At 35.1% G+C, this 20,683-nt stretch overlaps 3 protein-coding genes across 4 annotated transcripts; 1 reads left to right on the top strand and 2 right to left on the bottom strand.

Annotated features, from left to right (window-relative positions):
- Window positions 1-5,350: 5,350 nt before the first annotated feature.
- LOC130970419 (protein C2-DOMAIN ABA-RELATED 4-like) lies at window positions 5,351-6,425 on the bottom strand. The gene is made up of 2 exons (XM_057896502.1): window positions 6,143-6,425; window positions 5,351-6,056 (listed from the first exon to the last, which is right to left on the bottom strand). Exon 2 carries the CDS (start codon window positions 5,946-5,948, stop codon window positions 5,451-5,453), a length of 498 nt encoding a protein of 165 aa, XP_057752485.1. The 5' UTR covers window positions 5,949-6,056; window positions 6,143-6,425; the 3' UTR covers window positions 5,351-5,450.
- Window positions 6,426-7,995: 1,570 nt separating this feature from the next.
- Window positions 7,996-13,107, top strand: LOC130967215 (uncharacterized). Its single transcript, XM_057892031.1, has 6 exons — window positions 7,996-8,064; window positions 10,339-10,986; window positions 11,063-11,164; window positions 11,289-11,354; window positions 11,897-11,975; window positions 12,142-13,107. The coding sequence occupies exons 1-6, from the start codon at window positions 7,996-7,998 to the stop codon at window positions 12,849-12,851; spliced, it is 1,674 nt and encodes a 557-aa protein (XP_057748014.1). The 3' UTR covers window positions 12,852-13,107.
- Window positions 13,108-13,723: 616 nt separating this feature from the next.
- Window positions 13,724-20,470, bottom strand: LOC130969471 (translocon at the outer membrane of chloroplasts 64). Of its 2 annotated transcripts, XR_009081855.1 has the most exons (14): window positions 20,039-20,470; window positions 19,817-19,969; window positions 19,452-19,576; window positions 18,502-18,627; window positions 17,950-18,132; window positions 17,701-17,845; window positions 17,346-17,514; window positions 16,751-16,885; window positions 16,235-16,435; window positions 15,644-15,681; window positions 15,251-15,378; window positions 15,121-15,172; window positions 14,679-14,748; window positions 13,724-14,260 (listed from the first exon to the last, which is right to left on the bottom strand). XR_009081855.1 is itself a non-coding variant. In XM_057895209.1 (13 exons), the coding sequence occupies exons 1-13, from the start codon at window positions 20,239-20,241 to the stop codon at window positions 14,178-14,180; spliced, it is 1,773 nt and encodes a 590-aa protein (XP_057751192.1). In that variant the 5' UTR covers window positions 20,242-20,470; the 3' UTR covers window positions 13,734-14,177. The 2 variants fall into 2 exon arrangements, 1 of the variants encoding a protein (XP_057751192.1); XM_057895209.1 differs by lacking the exon at window positions 15,644-15,681 and having other exon boundaries at window positions 13,734-14,260.
- Between the last annotated feature and the right edge of the window lie 213 nt (window positions 20,471-20,683).

The following is a 20,683-nucleotide window of genomic DNA, read 5'->3' as shown; positions in this document are numbered from 1 at the left end:
AAAGCATCCTTATAAAGCCACATTTCATTAGTAATAATATCTCTTTCCTCTATCTCTTTATTTCTCTCTTTAAAGTTTCCATTTATTACTACGATACGCATTGACTTAAGCTCGAAAAAGTGCGAAAATCTAGTGACCGACCTACATGGTCGGCAAAGATAAAGTGATGAGGTACAAGTCAATGTCAAGAGGTTATAAAAGTCGATCATGATAAGCGACATAATATAGCTAACGACTTACAAGTCGGAAAGTCCGAGCGGAATGAAATGCATCGCAAGAATAGCCTAAGTTACGAAAACGATTCAATAAATTAAGTACAATTTAACACGTGAAACCAAATCGATGGGAAACAAAAGAGATACGAAGATTAAGGAAAAGGGTTCCCCGTAAAGGGTTCCATTTGACGAAAAAACTCTTTCAAGAAGTTTTATAAAAATCAGAGTTTAAAACAGCAAAGGTTCCTTCACAAAAAAACTTTGCAAAATAAAAAGGTTTCATCAACTAAGAAACAACATCGCACGCATAATAAAAACGACTACTTTGTTAAAGGCCCTATCCAAAAAGGACCAGAAACAAAAAATTGTTAAAAGATCCTATGAAAAAAGGATCAAGTGTCAGGAACCATCAAAACAAATATAACAAACAAATATAAAAAGAATTCATAAAAAGGACCCACAAGCCGAGCCTTAATAGCTTCAATTACTTAGGACCAAGGAGGGAGTTTGAATCATCACCAGGAGAAGAGGTCAGAAATTCGGCCGCTGAAGTCGGAGGGGTTGGAGGGATCTCTTCGACGTTAGGAGCTGGAATCACCTCGGGAGTTACAGAAGAAGACGGCATACCAACCTCACGAGGAGGGAATTCTATTATATGCTGCCCACCGTCTTCAGCTTGGAATCTATAGCAGGACGAGGAGGAGATACAATGGCACCATCAACAACGACTTTATCTGGGTGCAGAGGTGATAGATCCAAGTCGGGGGCCAAAACCCGAACTTGCTCTTTCAGCACCTCAAACAGCACCTTGGTCCCCTCAGCCATGGACTCCTCCAGATCCTGATATCCCTCCCTAAACTTGTCCAGTTCCTCCTTCAATTCAATTTTATCCGTAAAAAGGCGAATGTAATTTTGTTCGGCCTTCTCCTTTAAACCCTCAGCCATAGCGCATTGGCCCATCAACTTCCTCTCCCTCTACCGGGCCTGGGCAAGCGCTTCCTTCAATTTATTGTTCTCCTCCTGCAGCCTCTTCTCATCCTCTTGATACATGGTAATCCTCCCTTGGAGATCCTCCAAAGATCTTTGGGTAGAGCTCAAAGGAGTTTCGTCAAAAATATCAAAGAAGGAGGTGCAGGCCCCAGCAGTATGAATTCTCCCTTGGATTAAAATATTAAGATGATTTCGGATAGCAGCATCATCCATAGCAATCTAGCTGTATGGAAGGATGTGCTTCCTAGTAAACTTCAGACCATCAAATCTAGCATCCCCAACACTAGAGGAGCCGACTTCCATGGTCTTCCCTGGAAACAACACCACCCGATTCTCTTTCTCCCCCCCTCCGTCCCTTTCTTTCTTCCGATTGCAAGTCACTAACAATTGCTAAATGTTTTAACAAAATTGTTATCATCAGGCTCTTTTAAAAATATGTGCCTCAAGTTGGGATTAAAGGACATTCACACCTCTAGCTTACAGTAGGATCTTGCATAGAATGAAGTTGTAAATTACTGATGGAACTGTTAGAACTTGAAAAGGAGGTTGAATCAAGTTAAATCCAGAGGTGAACTTCTTTTGCTCTGTTTTTGCATAAGCTAATTATATAGAAGATTTTTTTTTCATTTTGTCTCTAAAACCAGAAAAAAATAGAGAAGAGAAGAAGAAAATGAGACCACTATATATCCTGGTTTGGTTTTCAAGTTCTATGAAAGCTATATCCAGTCTTCACCACAACTATGGTGGAATTTCCACTATAATCAATCAGATTACATACACTAACACCAATGAATTACACTCTTAATTCATTTAGTATCATATTCTAAGCTTATACCCAAGCCTAGTTACCACCAAGTGCTGTTCCAACTTGACAAGGAGAACCCTCTAGTTTAATTAACCACCAAGTGCTATCCCAGCTTGACAAGAAAAAAATAAATCTTAGTTCAACATAATAAAATTACACAAAAACTGAATTGACTTTTTCTTGTATCTTTCTTGTCTCTTCTCTCATGGATTTTTTATATTTTTCACCTCACCATAACAAGTCTTTTTCTCAATTACAGAAAAATAACATTAGATAGTCATAACACTAAAATTTTGAATGAAGCTCAAGGTTGAAGAAAAATGATTTCTGCTCAATTGCTTGCTCTTCAAATTCTATCACTGCCTCTTCAATTTCCTTCTTGAATTTGTGCGGTGAAGCGGTCTCTATCGGCTTGCAATACTTTTTCATTTTGCTCTACTAACTCTGCTTGTTTGAGAAGTTACTCCAACATCTCTACTGTCTTTGGATTTGCTGTCTTCCTTGACATGCATATCATTTCTATTTTTTTGCTATTATAAATATATCTTCATTTTTGTTTTGCTCGACCCAATTTTGCTAGTGATTTTCTGAATATTAATTACTTTATTGATGTCTTTGAAATAGTGATATTGTCCTTGTGTCCTTATTTTTTTTTCTAGAACTTCAGCTGTCTCTTAATAGTGTCAAATATTCTTTTATCTTTTCTTCTTTTATTCCAAACATGAATGTTTAAGAACTCTCTCTCTCTCTTGACATGTATTTTCTAAATGGTGCTTATTACGAGTATTGGGCTGGAATCTTAAGTTGGTGTATTGAAAATGTGATGAAGCAACTTAAGCTTGGACTGAAAAATGAACAATGAGCCTGCATCACTTAAAACACACATTAAAACAATTTAAACTTTTAAATCAGTAAATATTTGTCGTCATATATATAAATCCAAAATCAATCTTTAACTCAATAATTACCAACTTTTCTTATATTTAAAACTAATTACAATTCAGTTATGTAGTTAGTTAAATTAAAGTTTGTCAAAGTGTCAGTGTTAAATTTATTAGTTAGGTGATTATTAGTTAGTTGCAATTCTCTTAGAGATAGTTGATGTTAATCATTAGATGCATTCTGTTAGACTAGTTAGAAGTGGTTAGCTTGTTTTGCTTTATTTCTGTATAAAGGCAGAACTCTGTACATAAGTAATTGAAACATTCACCATTTTACTGAAATCATTTTCTCTTCACAAGCTTCTCTCTTATAATTCTCTCACTTCTATGAGAGCACACATAAATTCTCATCTCTAACCTCTCTTTCATCATCATGCATATGGGAACGAAGTTTGTAATTTTCCTATTGAATCTTGTTTTTTAATTATTTTCTCTAAAAGCTTCTAAATTCGTGTTTTACCATTCACATGAGAAAATTATGTTCCTAGCCTTTTGATTATTTCTTATTATCTTTATCTGGTATTATAATATCAATTTAACTTGTTTCGGGTTACCAGTATATATATATATATGAGATAAATTTGGGGTACGGTTACCAGAAAATTTTTTGAAGAGGAGGTCAAAAGTTAAATATTTATTTGTATAATTAAATATTGTATCATATAATTGATGATATTATTTTCTATTATTATTTTTAATAAAAAATTATTAATAAATGTTATATTAAAATAAAAAGTTCTACTAAAAAATAATAATTTTATATTTAATAGCATTTATAATAACTAAAATTTTAATTTTTATCTTTTATTAGTATAAAAAATATAACATGAATAAGATAGATCAGTTATTCAGATATTTTTAATATATGCATTTAAAATAAATTAATAAATAAAATATGTAAATATTCATACTAATATATAATTTATTTAATATATTATTATTTTAATATCATGAAAAAATAAATAAATGTTGAAATAATTTAATTTTTATGTATATACTTTTTTTACTATTTAATTAGAATTTGTTATAAAAATTAAAGTATTTTTTATGCAATAATAGAATTAAAAAGATTTATTGATAAAAATTAAAAATAGTTGGCCTAACAAAAAATATTCTAATTAACTACTAGACTAACAATTCAATTTTAAATTTAAATATATCATCATATAATACATAAAAATTTCAAAATTTTCTACGGAGTCATGGCCTCCACTAATTCCCCTCTAAATCCCCCCTTGATCCTATTTGCCATCATTTTAGTAATAATATACGCAACACATAAGGATAATAAAAATTATTATTTAATTTATACATTAAAATTAACTCTTAAAATTAATTATATATTTTTATATAAATATATGTATAATTTAATTTTATTTTAATATATATTTTGTTTGTTTGTCCGTTTTTTGGATAGGTCACCGAACGTTTAGGGATGATGGAAAAACTGGATTCGGATCACCTTAGTGCGTATGAATCTCTCGGACTGGCGTATGGAAGAGAAAACTGGGGTTTAAAGTTTTTTCGGGCTGACGATGTAGAACGAGGAAGGAGGCCACTTGTAAAAGGGTTCCGACGCCAAAATCAGTGTCCGTACAAAGATAACAGTTAAGATAAAAGATAGGTGACGTACCTTGGAAGGAATAGGACACTCCCTAGCTTTATATAATCTCTATAATAGGACGGGTCCCACAGGAAGAGCCACCTTCCAAAAAACTTCCTTCCCAGCCGTCATGTGCATTGTGTGGTGGGAGGTGGCACTCGGGTCGCCACCCGACTCAGGTCGTGCAAACCGGTGGGTCGGCCGACTTTTTAGGTCCGGATAGTAGGTCAGCTAGACTGGGCCGAAACATATTTTATATTTTAATATATATTTTAAATTAATAATTAATTTTAGTGTAACCTTAGTCTAAATTTAAAGATAATATATATAACTAAATAACGTTAGTCATTTCATACATTATGCATGCTTTTCTTCGTGGCGGATAGGTTTGATATCTTTAGGCACTAATATGCTAACGTTGTCACATCAAATATATATATGAACTGAGGGAGTAGTTTATTATCTTGAACGGGGCGTAAATAATATTATCTATCTTGGCAATAATAAATCTGACCAAATAATTCCAAAGAGATGTAAGAATAATGTAAAGTATATGTTATATGTATTTATTAGTAAAGTTGATACAAATTGATATTTTCACGCTAGTTGATGATTGATCACAAGCTAATCAACAACCGAGCCCTTGTATACAAAAAAAAAAAAAAAAAAAAAAGAAATAAGGACGTTCGGGCGTTCAGCAAGAGGGGCATAAATTTTAGAAAAAGGAAACGAAAAATGCAAAACAGGCAATATATATAGGGAATAAAGCTATATATTGAGATCAGAGATGGCAATGCAAGTTTAGTTGTATGTATATATATGCATAGAGTAATTAATAAAGCATGCTGCATGCATGTGATGAGATAAAAAAAAAAAAAAGAAAAATAAAAAAGGCGTCACATGACAGATCCAGGAATATTTATCCATTGCAACTGGAGTTCAACCTCACCACATTCGACGTGTCGCAATCTAAGGACAATGTCTTGGACAATTTTGCCGTCGACGAGAGTAATACGGCTCTCCTCAGCAAGGCAGTTTTGCCTGCCAGGCTGTATTCGGGTGATTATGGTGCCCGATGGGAGGCCTTCAGTGTTCATCTTCAATGCTTCTATGAAGGGGTGTATGTCACACTCTGCATCCCCCATGGGGTCGTCTTTCGTGAACGTGTCGTGGTCATACACAGTCAGCGTGAACGGAACGCTGGGATCTTGTACGGAAAGGGTAAGCTCTTCATCCCACTCGGGGTTAACATCCTTTTTTATGACACGTGTCTTGAGTTTCTGCTTCCCCATCCTAACCACGCAGTATGGGTCACTGGTATTCACATCACGAACCGCCAGATTCACACCACGCTTGATGTGAATCCTAAGAAGCCCCATCAGGTCATTCATCATGATTATTCACTTTTCTCCCTGCAGGACTCTCTAATTTGGCGCTGATGTTGATCACAATAATAATAATAATAATCTCCTAGCTGCTCCCTCTCCGTCCTTTTTTAATATCTATTTTGTGCAACGAACAGCATAAATAAATATAAGCAAACAGAGTTGAAAATCATAATAATACTAACTAATAATATAGGGCCTACCAGAATTCTGTTAGGATGTTGCCAAGGAATAGCGGTAGTTGTGTGAAAGTGAAACCCTGTCCTGAGGGAGGGGGAGAGAGAGTTCGTTACGAGGGATATATGCAATAATAATTTAATAATTAATAATATTAATAATGAGGAGGAAAGATAGGAGGAGGGGAGGGGGCGGATATGTGGGTATGTGTGTTTTGGAGAGGAAGGAGCGGAACATCCGATTCCCTCATTCACGCTCTTCGCCTCGCTCTCAACCCCTAATCCAGTAATCCCCAATTTGTACGGATAAGCGTTTACCTATTTACTCTGTTGAAAAAAAGAAATTGAAAATCAACCAAAGAAAAATTGTGGATATATCCTAGGATGGAAAAAATTAACGTCTGTTAATTTCCTTTATTTTCTGTTATCTTAAGTGATAAATATTTTTTATTTTATATTTAAATCAACGCTAGTTAATTTTTTTTATTTATATTGAAAGTATTACTCTCTCAACATTCATCAAAGAATATCTGTGATGATTAGGAAAGGAAAATGAAGTATCCATTTTTATAAATTACACAATGGATTTATTCATAAAAATTACATCTGTAGATTGTAGTCAAACAATAAAAATATTATGTCTACACTAAAATTAATTATAATATATTTTTAGATATATATTTGTAATAATGTGTGGTCTAACAACGAAAAATGATGATTAATTTTTAATATACACCTATTATAATTGATTTAACAATATTAGTTTGAATAAATATAAAAGAAAAATACTGAAATTTAACATTTTTCTCAATCATGAGTCATGACATCAATAATGAATTTCAAAACATTAAAAAAATAAAAATAAAACCAACAATGCAAAGTCAAGTCTTGACTGAGTGTTAGAAAAAGAACGTGTCTTTTGTTGTTTGAAACTTTGAATACAAAAGAATAAGAGCAGAGGTCTCTACTCTCTAGTGTGTTAAATTGTTTGAAACGTTTTAGTTATTTCCGTTGGTGCTGATTGTGGTTAAGTTGCCAAATGCTAAAATAGAATGGGAGAAAAATATGTACAGAATAAAATATATTATGTGATCGATATTTAAAAAAAATACTATACTCATACACTAAATACTTTTAATATTTGTATAAAAATACAATTTTTACTAATTAATTATGTAGGCGACGACTGTGGCGGTTTTGTTTACAGTAACTATATATAGCTAGGTATTGACCTACCAATAAAAATATGACAGCTGTGACGTTTTACAACAAGGCATTATGTATGTATTTATAAAGTAAATTATATTATGCATAGTCTAAGGATAATAATAAACAATTTTTTATTACAGAAATAAATAAAGAATTTTAAAAAGTAGGTAAGTCTAAAAGGGTAATTACATGTTGGATTAAATTGCTTCTCAAATACTAGTGGTGTGGAAGTAATTGTTCATTGTCGTGACAGTTTTGAGGAGCGCACGAACACAAGTCACAAATACACAGAAATGGATGTAATATACTATATGATGTTGTAATTGTTATTTCTCTACCTCAACTTGAAATTTCATGTGTTGGAGATCCAGGTGAAATTGTGTAGGAAAGAAGGTGTGAAATTGTGCAGCCATGGAAGTAATTGTTCATCGGATATTGAAAAAGAGCGCATGAATTGCTTGATGGGCTTTACTTGTGTAGGAAAGATTGACATTTTAAAAGTGCAGTAGAAAATTTTTCAGCAACAAAATTATTGGGACAGTTTTATTGAAGGAGGTTAGTTGTTAATTTCATACAAGTGTAAGACTCGTTATTGTGGCCAAAAATGAACATGAATTCGACAGTGTAGTTGGACGAGAGGAGAGATCGTTGTTAGGATAACGAGCGGAGAAATGACGAAAGAGAGAATTGGCGGAGAGTTATTAGGTGGCGGCGGTAAAAGAAGAGACGACAAGTTTAAGGTGCCAATAAACGGAGTGAACTAGTGTGGTTGGTTTCATATTATTAGGGTTGCTGTTTGCGGCGACTCCACTCTCAACGAGCCGCCATGAGCTTCAAACCAAAGCTTCAAAGTGTGGCAGTGGCAACAAATGGAACCCAAAAAATAATTTTTTTTAAATTTTATTTTTATTTTAATTTTTTTTAATTTGTCCTTTTTAATGTTTATTACTTAACCACAACAAAACTAAACAATTATCGTATAGTGTTAATAATTTCACTGCATCTTAACTCAATTAAGGAACGGTCAAACACTAAAATTAACTTTCACGTGTCTCTCTCTTATAGATGTATTTGATGTAGCCAGCTTAGCCACTGTAAATCCAATATCACCAGAGAACGCACCAATTATGTATTCAAAATTTTTAATTAATAGAATAAAGAAACATATTTAATTATTGAAAAAAACCAATGTCAAAATGATATTTATTATAAAAATATAAATATAGCGAGATGTCTTTTTGAGAAATCTAACAGATCTTAAACCTACTTATGATTAGTAACTTAGACAAATACGGTCAAAGATATTTTAATAATATATAATTTATATAAAAATAAACTATTAGTTTTATCCACAAAAATTAAAAACGTTGACACTTATAAAAAAAATATCATTAGTATCCATAAAACATAGATTTCATATAACAAAATTATCAACATACTAAAAAATCACATAAAAATTTTAAATTACCCTTATCATTATCCAGAATATCTTTTTTCCTTCCCACTAGCCACTCCATCATTTTCTTATCACCTTACCAACACTATCACCACTAACCCCATCTTCTCTTTCTCCTTCCATTTTCTGAGTTTGTTGTTGCCGCCAGAGTACGCCAATTCTGCCAACTCCCCCTTTCTCTCTCTCCCTCCCTCCCTCCCTCTCTCTCTCTTTCTCTCTCTCCTTCGAGTCCTCAAATCCAAGATGAATCCTCCGTGCAGCACCGCTGACAATCATCTCTTGCCGTATCTCATGTTTCAAAGCTCACTTAAAATAGAAGCCCTAAAAAAAGGGTTTCCTTTAGAATCAACATGCAACTTAAAACAAGAAGATAAGCACAAACACATAAAAGGAGACGTCATTGAACGAAGAAGATAACGAAAATAGAAAACTACGGTTATGAGATTACAAATTTTTGTATTGATTGAGTTATAGGAAGGGGAATAAAATAAAAACAGAAAATCCATGGCAGTGAAAAACATGGATGAATCGAGCCACGAAAGTGACAGAGAAAAAGTTGAGAAAGGGGACAGTGACTTACGGGAGTGTTATCTTTGAAACTGCGGTTGAAACAACACTGTAACTACAAATTTCTCTCTTCTCAATTCCATAGCATTTTCTTTTTATGTGGATCTGTCACTGTCTTCTTCATTTTTTCTCTTTGCTTTTACTGTTGTTGTTGTTGTTGTTATTGTTGTTGTTGCTTTATGTGAAGAAGATGATGATAGAGGTATAGTGGTGGTGGTGGTGGTGATAGTGATGAAGAAAATGAGGTGGTGATCCCTTGAACTCAATGTTTGACTAAGGTGAAGATTGTTCAATTCATTCAATTTTCCACATAAGCTGTTCGAGTTTGGCGATTGATTTATTGCAGGAGTATTAGGTGGTAGCACTCTGTTTTGTGTTCAATGAAAAATTAAAAACAATAATATAAAGGTAATTTAGAATTTTTAAGTAATTTTTTAATGTTTAAATAATTTTATTGTGTAAAACTCATATTTTATAGATACAAATAATAATTTTTTTTATGAATTGATATGTCAACATTTTCAACTTTCGTGTATAAAAATTAATAATTTACTCTTATATAAATTTAACAAATTATTAATAATATATATTTTAAAATAAGAGCATAGTACAAATATTTTTTTCCTATCCCCTCCCCCCTCTCCCCTCCACCCTCCACCTCATATATATATTCACCCTCCACCTCATATATATTTTTGAATAGTATTTATAGAATTATTCACAGCAAGCATTTAATCAAATATGTGAATAATAATTTTTTAAGGTAGAGACTCACGTGCAATTATTTTTATATAAAGTTGTTAGTTGAGAAGTATTAAATAATTTGACATATTTGACTAAATTGTTATCTAAAAATTTTTAATTAACAACTTCACATAAAAATAACTGTACGTGAATGTGTATTATTTTTTTAAATATAATTCATGTTAAAAAAATGATAAAAAAGAAAGGGCCGGAAATAACAATTTAAGGGTATGCTGAAAGCCTAAAGGTAAAAAAGGCAGACAATGGCGAAGATCTTAGCCCTTCAAGCCCAAAAATACTTGAATCCAAGCCCAAGAGCCCATTGGCAGGCACCACAGCCACAAGACTGGAGCTTCCCGCGTTAAGCAATTTTCTGTTTGGCGCTCTACATAGTCAGTGCAGAATGGAGTTGGAACCATGGGCAGAGCTTGACGTCGACGACTCTGATCTCTCTTCCTTTCTCCGCCCTTGCAAGCGATTCCACTCCCATTCCAATTCCGATTCCAATTCCATCCAACACCAATCCCAATCCCAAACCCTAATCGACGCCGACTCTGCATCGCCACCGCCACCGCTCATTCCGGGTCCTGCCGGTGCCGTTCAGGCCGCCATGATGCACCGGAGATCCCGAGGTCCCCTGGAAGAGCCCCTTCTTCCCACACAAGAATTCATTCGCCGCGTCGTCCAAAACGGCCACGAAAGCGATCACGATTTCACCACGAATGCGTGGCTTTCCGCCTTCCATTTCCTTCGTTCCCTGGACAGAGAGAGTGATTCTGTGACGCCTTTGAACTCAATCAAGAAGCATCTCAATGTCGTGAGAGTGCCTCTGGTCGTAGCTGTTATCAAATCGTGCACTCCCAATGGTTTTGGAGACATGATGGTCACCCTCAAGGTTTTGCCCCTACTTTCTCGTAAACTAAACTCATGCTTTACCTACACATATCTGAGTCTCTAAATTTTTATTTCAGGACCCTACGGGAACAATTAGTGCCAGTGTTCACCATAAAACCTTCTCCGACAGTGAATATGGGAAGGATATAACTGTTGGTTCAGTTGTAGTCCTCCAAAAGGTCAATTTCTTTGCTTGGCTCTCTGCATCCTACACATGTTGAGTTCGTTTCTGGTTCATGATTTGTATTGAACTTTTTTACTTTTTTTGCTTCCTTGTTTGCGTGAAAACCTTCCCCAATTCAGGTGGCTGTATTTGCTCCCACTCGCTCGACTTTTTATCTCAACATAACATTACGTAACATACTCAAGGTATGGGATCATCTATGTTTTGGCCTCAACTTTTTATCCCTTCTTCTCTGTAAGTAGAAACATGGGTTTTCCATTTCTCAGCACATATCAACCGTTGACTTGAGCCAAATTGCTCTCATATATGGTCATACAAGGGTAGAAAATTTCATGGATTGGGTTTAGGGTATTGGGACTTGGGATTTGGACTTGTAAGTATAGTTATATAGCAAAGCTAATCTACAAAAGTTTAACCTCCATATTTACACTCGTACCTTAACTAAGAGTTAGTTAGTTTGGAAACTTAAAAAATGAGGTTGAAATTTTCATGGGTGAGTTTGATTTCTAAATTTATCTATCGATCTCCTCCATTAAACTTTTACCTCCCAACCTATCATTCCGTTAGTGCAGAATGTTAATGGATTGGCTTCATGAGTAAAGAAACTAATCAGTTATGTCACTACTCACTAGATTGTGATAATTGGATCCAGACTCTTTCCTTTTTCCTTGAAGAATGAGGTCATTTATATGACTACATGTTGCTTCTGATTGTTTATGTTATACAGATTTTCTGCAAGGACAGCGGACTTCCATCAGGACAAATTCATCCTTCTATCTCAGCGAGGCAGACTACATCAGATATGGGTATTTACTTATGTTTATATATGTCAGCGATATAGCTCAAGTTCCTTAATTTGATCCTTCTCTGCCTTCGGAAGTGGTGATTCCCCCTCACTTCAATGGCTAACTGACAAGATTGAGGTCTTAGAAAATCCATATCTGCTCATTTGTTGTCTGCCTTTTGCCACAGAAAGGCATGAAGAACCAAGGACGCTGGGCAATACATTCTCTCTGTCAGAGAAGGAAAGAACTGAAGATCACAGAATAGAATCAAGGCTCGTTGCAAGAGAAGGGCATGAAAAGTCAAGGATGCCTGCTGAGACATTCTCTCTACCACCAGAAAGAACTGAAGGAATCTTGATTGGTAATAGGTTAGATTCAAGGTTTCTTACAGAAGAAAGACATGAAGAGTCACGGATGATGGACAATACATTTGCTCTGCCACAGGAAAGAACTGAAGGAATCATGACTAACCTCAGCTTAGGCTCAAAGTTTATAGAAGGAGTAGATATTCACAAACAAATGGGAGAAGATTTAGTTGTACCAAGCTGTCACTCTGATGATGGAAACAACAGAAACCAAAAATCTGTTTTCGAAAGAGAGAACTTATCATTTAAACAGGATAATGTTCGACCTGAAGAAGTAACCTGTGGTGATGGGCTCCAAACTGAGTTGAACGGCCAGCACAATCCACCTAAATCAGCTGAAGGAGACAATCTAAACCTAGCATGCAGTGCTCGAGGCGGTGGTTCTTTAACAAAAAATTCGATTCATATATCTGCTGGTGTAGAAACCGAGGTAAAAAACCACTTAGAAGGACAAAGAGTGATCTCAAATCCACAAAATACAATTCCGCATTGGACAGACGAACAGCTGGATGAGCTTCTAGCATTTGATTGAGACGATGATTTTGTTTGTCGATCGTCCAAGCAAACGTTAGCTTAAGACGAGATGACGATCTCCAAGTTCTTTCTCTCTTGTGTAAATGTTTCCATACGAATATATTCTGGAACACGTGCATCTTTCTAATCCCAGTGAGGTTACCGTCTTACTGACCTTGTTGAAATCTGCCATTGATGTTCCAGATTTCTATTACGTAACAATACACTTAAAATTTATTCATTAAAATTTTCACCTATTAACTTCCCAAGTCCCAAGCTCCAACTAAGGCTGAGTACGAGTCGGTTTGATTCGGATTTAAGATGAAATTAGAACCGAATCGATTAAAATGTAATTGGTTCGGTTTGGTTTGAATTTATATTTTTTTGTATATGTACTCGAACCAAACCAAACCAATTAAAAACAAATTAATTCGGTTTGGATAATTGAATATCGAATGACTTTAAAATTCATAAAAAAACTAAATTTTTATCTTAAAAATTCAACAATAACATCAATAGAAATAATTCAAACATGTTAAAGACTAAATACATTAAAAACTAAATTCATTAAAATCTAAACATATTAATAGTGAATAATCTTTGTCAAATGAAAATATAAATTTTTTAATTAAACACCAATTTTTTTATTTAATTAATATAGGATCAAATTCACGAATTGGTTTGAATTTCACACCCCCAAAATTGATACCCGAACCAATCACTAACAAAAGCCATCGATTTGGTTCGGATTAAACCAAATTACTCGATGGTTTCAAAACCAATTTAATTGGTTCAGTTCGGGTTCGAACAAGTAATCAGTCACCCCTGGTTCCAACTAAATGCAACCCAAGGAAAAAAGTTCCAACTAAATGCAACCCAAGGAAAAAAGCGCAGATGCACAATAAGCAACATAGAATTATTGATTGGTAAAAAGCATCCAACTTACTTGACTAATATCTGATACTATATTACAATACAACTAAATTAACCGTGGTCAAAATTGGGGATCCTTCTAGCAAATAGAAATAACACGTCACTGTGTCAATAACACCTAAGAATACACGTTTTCAAGTTTCAACGTCTATAATTAGCCTTTGCCGTGAACAACAAAAGAATCATCATCATTTTTTCCGCAAGAAACCACATATCAAATTACTCCTGTGTGATTATCGCACTGCAACTAGGACCGCATACCAATCAATCATTTCAAGGCCTAAATGGTTATGGGGTATTACTGTCCATCCCTACAAAGACCATTAAGATCACTTACTCCCTACCCCCAAGTCCCCAACCCCTTTTCTTTTGTCCTTCTTCGACCTTGTGTTCAAATTTCACAGCCATAAGCCTACTGGAATAGCTTCCTCAGCCTTTCAGCAGCTGCAGCTGCCCTTTTGTTCGTTGGCTCAAGCACAAGGGCATATTTAAAATCTGCAGAATAAATTTAATATTATCGACATGTAATTAGGATTAACACAAGAAACTTATTTAGACATACACACATGTAATTGTCTAATACTACAACAAATTTGACAATTCAAATGCAATTTCACCACAAACATTGAATTTCAAGCATAGGAACGGTTCAATCTTCAGCAAAACATAATGTTTTAAAACCCATCTCAAAAAATTAAAAGAAATACTTGAAGTATAGTCGAAACACATAAATAAAGAAATAAAAACAAATTAAATCCATTTACTACCTAGTGGTTGGGGATCAATCTTATGTATGATGTACATGTATGTGTAAAATAAAATAATACTCCAGAATGGACATCTACCATGAATGTCAGAAGGGATGAAAGAAATGATATTGACAAGGTTCTCATAAATGTAGGAAATATCTTACCATCAATTGCATCCTTGTAGTAGCCTAGCATCTCTCGAGCTGTGCCTCTACGGAAATAGGCCTTTACATTCTGTGTAAAATAAGGTATTGAAGGGATGTTACCAACAAATTGCTTGATAATCATGCTCAATGCTCAATTATTCATTGCAAGTATCAACTGATGAAGAAGCAGAGCTACTAAATCTCTCTTTCTCGAAGCTTTAATTATTCTTGTCATAGCAAAGTAGATAAATTTTGTAAACCATGGCATGCACCCAATATACAATGTAAATATCTTCAGAATTACAAAGAATCTTATTCTATTTTGCCACAAAATGTCATCCATGCATATGCCAAGAAGTCTACGAGTTCTTGCATAATCTATGACAGACAAATCATCAGTCACAAATCACAATGACATCATACACTTCCAAGTTCAACATTATCTGAAAACAACACTCACCTTTTTGTCAAGGTTAATTGCTTTTGTACAGTCTGCCTCAGCTTGGAGATAACTGGATAAGCCAATAAAAGAACATCAAAATGTTTGTAATACAATTTTGAGAAGAAAATTAGCAAGAGTGAGAAGCTACCTCCCATGTTCTAGATAAGCCTGAGCCCTATTACTGTAGTATGTTGCATTATTGCCACTAAGTTTGATAGCTTCTGAATAAAACCCAATGGCTTTCTGCCACTGCTTATCTTTGTAGGCCTGGTTTCCCTGAATCATCAAGTGATGAGGAAAAAGGAGGGATTAAGGAGAAGAACATAAACGAAGTGAGAAATAATGATAAAAAGAATCAGGAGATCAATAAAAACTCCAGGAGCTGCTTATGAAAACCAACCAGTTCAATGATCAAATATACTTATCCAAGTACAGAAATAATAGCAGATACACCTTATTGGCTTAAGGCTTACAAAAAATCTTTTGAAAAATGTAAGTGCAGAAGTTATTGCAGATATTTCTTTAAGGACTGAAGGCTTACAAAGAATATTTTGAGGTTACCCATGGTGATGAGAGGACCTACACAGATAATATAAAATAATTTTATGATAGTTCAGCTTTTCTGACTATTTATGGTTTGACATGTTTGAATAGACAAGGTTAACACCTAAATTCCCATCAAAGTTTGAGTTCAACATTTATGGAGAACCAAAAGTTCACTTTTCAGTTTGAATAGTTCTGTCATACAGTATCAGCATGAAGATTCCGTGGATTGATAACCAAGTTTGTGCTACAGGAAAAATGCTAAGAGCACGGAGATAAGAAATTCATCAATTAATTGCAGTAGAATTGTCTCCATGGCTCCATACAAGATACAGGCAGAAGAGAAGGAAGGTATACACTTAAAGATGTTAACCATAGCTGAGAATCTTATATGTACTAGACGAATGTTGTAAATATTCATACGAATGCATCAACATCACATAAAAAATACACCGCAATATAGGAACCACACCACAAACTTAAAAAAAAGACATGCTAAACTACATTAATTTATAAATAAAAGATCACATCACACAACCATAATTGAAACAAATACTGAATATATCCTCTGTTCACATAACAGCAATACCTTCTCTTTTGCTATTTCAGCAGACTCTTCCTTACTGACAACATTTCTTGATGATTTAGCCTTGGAAGCAACATCTGCCTGCTCTTGAAGAGTTGTATACATGGTTTCTAGAGTCTCCAGTAGAAAGAGATCATTACCATGACGAGCTATTAAGGACACTGAAACAGGACACTTATCATAAAATCCTAGTGGAATAGTGACCTGAAAGGATAAAACAGCAGAATATAGAGAAAAGTTGAATAGCATGGTCAGAAAAGCGACTAAAAAGAGCACCAGATGATGACTTGAATTTTTTTTCCCTTGGCATGGTAAAAATTTGGGTTTTTGCTGGCAAGTGCGGAAGTGCCAACACATCTTAAGGTTACTCATGATAGAAACTTCTAAAATATTTTTTATATATAAATTCTTTGAAAACTTGGAACATTCTAGTTTTCAACTATAGATTTCTACATTAGAAACCTTAACATGTACACTAGTCACCAAGGGCACTTATTAACCAAACCTGAAGAATTTTACCTGACAGCAACCTGACAAGCTAGCAATACTAAGCAGTCTAAATGCACGGCTTTGATAATCCTCTGACTGGATCTCCTTCCCACCCAATTTTGGAGGAGGATCAGCTACAGTTGGGATCACCAAAATTCCATCATCCTTAAAAGCATCAAAACAAATTATACTCGGCACAATCATGTTTAATATATCAAGACTGCTTTTTTATAGAAAAATGAATTTGATTTTAGTATGACTGGACTATAAATTCAGTAACTTGTTTAGAATGGTATCTGTTCTCAATCTGTGTTTTTTTAAGTGACCTTTTTCCCTAAGTTTGCGGAAATTCAGCAAAATTTAATTTTGAACAATCACACACTATTATGCACTCCCTTTGGGAGAGGCATTCCCCCGAACCCTGAGTAGCGAAAGCGGGATGCTTGTGCATCGGGTACCTTTTTTTTTCGCACTATAAGAATTTGTAAGATAGCAACAGAATTTGAAGATAAATTTGACTGTGGACTTGGAGATGCAGCCAAATTAAAGATCAAATCCACTTCGAAAACTTATGTTAAATTAGGACTTGACAAAAGTTGGATACAGAGAGGGATACAATCATTACCTTCAAAAGCATATTTAGAGCAGCACGCATGTCACTTCTAACAGATTTGGACTTTTCTATCTCTGCATCGGATACCTCAAACTTTCCATGTAATTGTGCTGAGACAGCTGGATGAAGATCGGGGTTTACTGTGTTCGTCCATTCATCATGCTTAAGTTTGAATTCATGCCTGTACAATAGGTTGATAATAATCACACTATATAACTGACGACTTCCACAGATGTGATTAATACACACCAAATGAAAATGAAAAGTTCAAACGACATTGAAAAGAAACTTATTCTTGTTAATCAAGTGCTTACCGTAAAAGTTACAAATTATAACAGTATTTTCACGTCACAAAAAAACAACTAACCTTTGTAGGAATTGAGCAATGTTGGCAAGTAATTTTAATGAAGAAGATTTCAGTTCACCATTTGTATTCTGGTTAGAGTGCTCCTTCAAGCTAGGAACTTTAGCACTTATATAGTCCTCAAGATTTATGTGCTTCAATACTTGCCCTAAGACAACCAATGTTTATAAGTTATTGTTCTGTTAGTTAATAAGCAACAAAATTTAGCTTAAAACAACACACACACAAGAGCAAACACCCTGCAGGACATACTTCCAAAAAGCTTCTCAGTGGCTTTGATCACCACCTGCAAACTCCTTTCAAGAGGAACATTTAGATGCTGAAAACAATCATCAGCTACAACTATCTGCCGGGGATTCCGGTGAGTTACAAATGGTGCTTGTAAGAGTACATGGCCAACACGACACAAAATATGAGGATCCTTAGCAAACAAACCTGTAAAGGGCATTTCAGAATTAAAAAGAAATAGAGAAATGCAGAAACGACATAATAAAAGGATCCATATTGATAAACCAAAACAATGACAGTAGCTATACAAGAAAGTTAAACAAAAAGTAACCTTAATAGAACATTTATTTTCTCCACTGCTTGATCTTTCAACCAAGTGAATTTACTAATTTTAAAAACAAATAAATGAACTATGAGGTTTAAATGAAAAGTGATTATAAGATATATTTTCTCGTCTGGTTGATCTTTCAGCCAAGAAAGTATACTAATCATTCCAAATAAATAAATAGATGTAACAGCCACCGATATACACATGCTCAAAGATCAGATCATAATATATAATTGGATCATTCATACCAATAGTATCTAGACTTGTTGAAATAGGTATAATTCCCACATGAGGAACAGCACCATATGAAGGTCGAAATCCTAGAATGCCACAAAACCCAGCAGGCACTCTCACCCCACCAACAGTATCAATACCTGTTAGATATGGTGCAATAAATCAGCATTGGTCAATATTATACAAAACTTATATTGTAATACTAAACAAAAATAACAAATATAGAAGGAATACACTTTCACTTTTGAATTGAAAATATCCTGAGTGGCTGTAAGGCGGTAACAACAACACCTCCTTTTAGGGCTAGATAGGATCAATTATCTGAAACTAAATGACAACACCATTCCTATCATAGCCACGTATATAGGCAATCCACTTACTTCTTAATGGATTTATCAATATTTTCTTGGACACCCTCTACCTCTCTCTACTGGGCTACCCATTCTACTCATGCTGGAGCTTTTATAGATCGTCAAGTTACCTGAACAAACAACTAGTCAAGATTCTATCATCTTTTTCACAACTAACTGCTATCAAAACAAACGGAGTAGAATAATAACTCCACTCCTTTAAGGTGTTTAGAGTGGATGCCCAAATTCGTCCTAACAATGGAGTAGAATAATAACTCCACTCCTTTAAAATCCATTGCACTCCACACCTTAACTCCCATCAATCCAAAATAGCCCAAACATGAACCATGTCTGAACCTTTAATGTCTTAAACATCTTTGTGAAGTACTTTCTGCATGAATCTAGACTGCAACTAAGAAAACCCTATTCTTGATTCTAAGAATAAATACAAAAGCAAGGGATGCACCAAGCCTTCATAAAAATAATATTATAGAAAGAACAAAGGCACCGGCACACAAAAATCACAAAGTGCCCAGAAAAGTTGCTTGACGTCATGGAAGTAGATACTATGTATGCTAAAACTATTGGAGTGAAAAAGACATTAAGATGCTCACCCAATGAAAAATCCACAAAATTGGCGGCAACAGCCACAGCAGCCCCACTAGAGGATCCACCAGGTACACGAGCAGGCACAGAAGGATTGGTTGGCGTTCCATAATGCTTATTTTCACCACTGATACTGCAAATAAGGATGCCCAAAACAACTTGTTTTCACTCAAATGCGTAATGTTAGGAAGAAATTATAATCACACAATACCGTGCAGCAGTGCATGTCATGTTGTTTACTATTTCATAACCCCAGGAAGGCCAAGAGTGGTATGCTAGGTCATCGACAAGAGTGGTACCAAGCATAGGCTTAGAGTTATGAATTGCATAGACTTAGAGTACAAGCAACATAATAATAGAAAACCTTACGAACCCGTATGCTAGGTCATCGACAAGAGTGGTACCAAGGCAGGTCGCACCGCCTTCAACGAGAGCGGAGACTACGGGAGAAGTGGAAGAAGCAGCTTCATGGGTGCGTGCCCAATCAGGATGCCCGAAAGTGGAGACGTGTCCCTCTATGTCAAATCTGGTAAGTAATCAAGTATGTAAGTCAAGTAGAGAGAGAGAGAGAGAGAGAGAGAGAATGAAAACATACAGGTCGGAAAGGGCGAAAGTGAGGGCGGTGAGAGGATGAGGAGCCTTGGGAGGAGCGGGCTGGGGCGGAGGGAGCAGCTGAAGCTTCTGAATGAAAGCGCCCAAATCCTGTCTGACAGTGTGCTTGAGCTTCCTGGTAAGAAGCAAGATGCCGGCGATACCCAGCCCGAGCAGCACCCAAACATTCGCCGATTGAGAAGCCATCAATCCTAATGTACAAGGAACAAACAAAGATAGTATTGGCAATCCAGCCTAGCCTAACCTAACAGTAATAGCTATTCAGCTGCGTATTATGCTAACAGGGACCAAACTGATCATCCAAGCCTAACTAATTTGTGAATTGTGGATATGAGAATGGGGACTACTTCCTCTTCTTTATTCTTCTTCTATCTCTTCCCCTCGCCTCGCATCCGCCGCCTTTCTTATTCTTCTCTTCTTCCTATCCAGTATATAAGTAAAAACCTCTTTTCAAATATCAATTTATCATACAAATTACTAATTAGTATTTCTCAATATTTTATACTAATTCTTAACATTTTACAATGACTTTGTCTTCTCGGGAAATAAAGTTATGAAACAATTACCACTACTTCTTCTGACTTCGATGATTTGTATCTGTACCAAATAAGAATATTATTAAAATTTA

This window comes from Arachis stenosperma, chromosome 3, assembly GCF_014773155.1.
Source record: "Arachis stenosperma cultivar V10309 chromosome 3, arast.V10309.gnm1.PFL2, whole genome shotgun sequence".
Classification (NCBI taxonomy): Eukaryota; Viridiplantae; Streptophyta; class Magnoliopsida; order Fabales; family Fabaceae; genus Arachis; species Arachis stenosperma.
The sequence above is the reverse complement of the archived record's forward strand: the minus strand, read 5'-3'. Positions and strand labels throughout refer to the sequence as shown.

Bases quoted from the DNA above. Each gene is read 5' to 3' on its own strand.
- LOC130967215 (XM_057892031.1), top strand. From the start codon at position 7,996: ATGACGAAAGAGAGAATTGGCGGAGAGTTATTAGGTGGCGGCGGTAAA. The intron at 10,987-11,062 runs GTTTTGCCCCTA...TTTTTATTTCAG, and splicing joins ACATGATGGTCACCCTCAAG to GACCCTACGGGAACAATTAG. The intron at 11,976-12,141 runs GTATTTACTTAT...CTTTTGCCACAG, and splicing joins GCAGACTACATCAGATATGG to AAAGGCATGAAGAACCAAGG.
- LOC130970419 (XM_057896502.1), bottom strand. From the start codon at position 5,948: ATGATGAATGACCTGATGGGGCTTCTTAGGATTCACATCAAGCGTGGT.
- LOC130969471 (XM_057895209.1), bottom strand. From the start codon at position 20,241: ATGGCTTCTCAATCGGCGAATGTTTGGGTGCTGCTCGGGCTGGGTATC. The intron at 19,577-19,816 runs GTTCGTAAGGTT...CCTTATTTGCAG, and splicing joins GTCGATGACCTAGCATACGG to TATCAGTGGTGAAAATAAGC. The intron at 18,133-18,501 runs GTATGAATGATC...TGCCCTTTACAG, and splicing joins AACAAGTCTAGATACTATTG to GTTTGTTTGCTAAGGATCCT.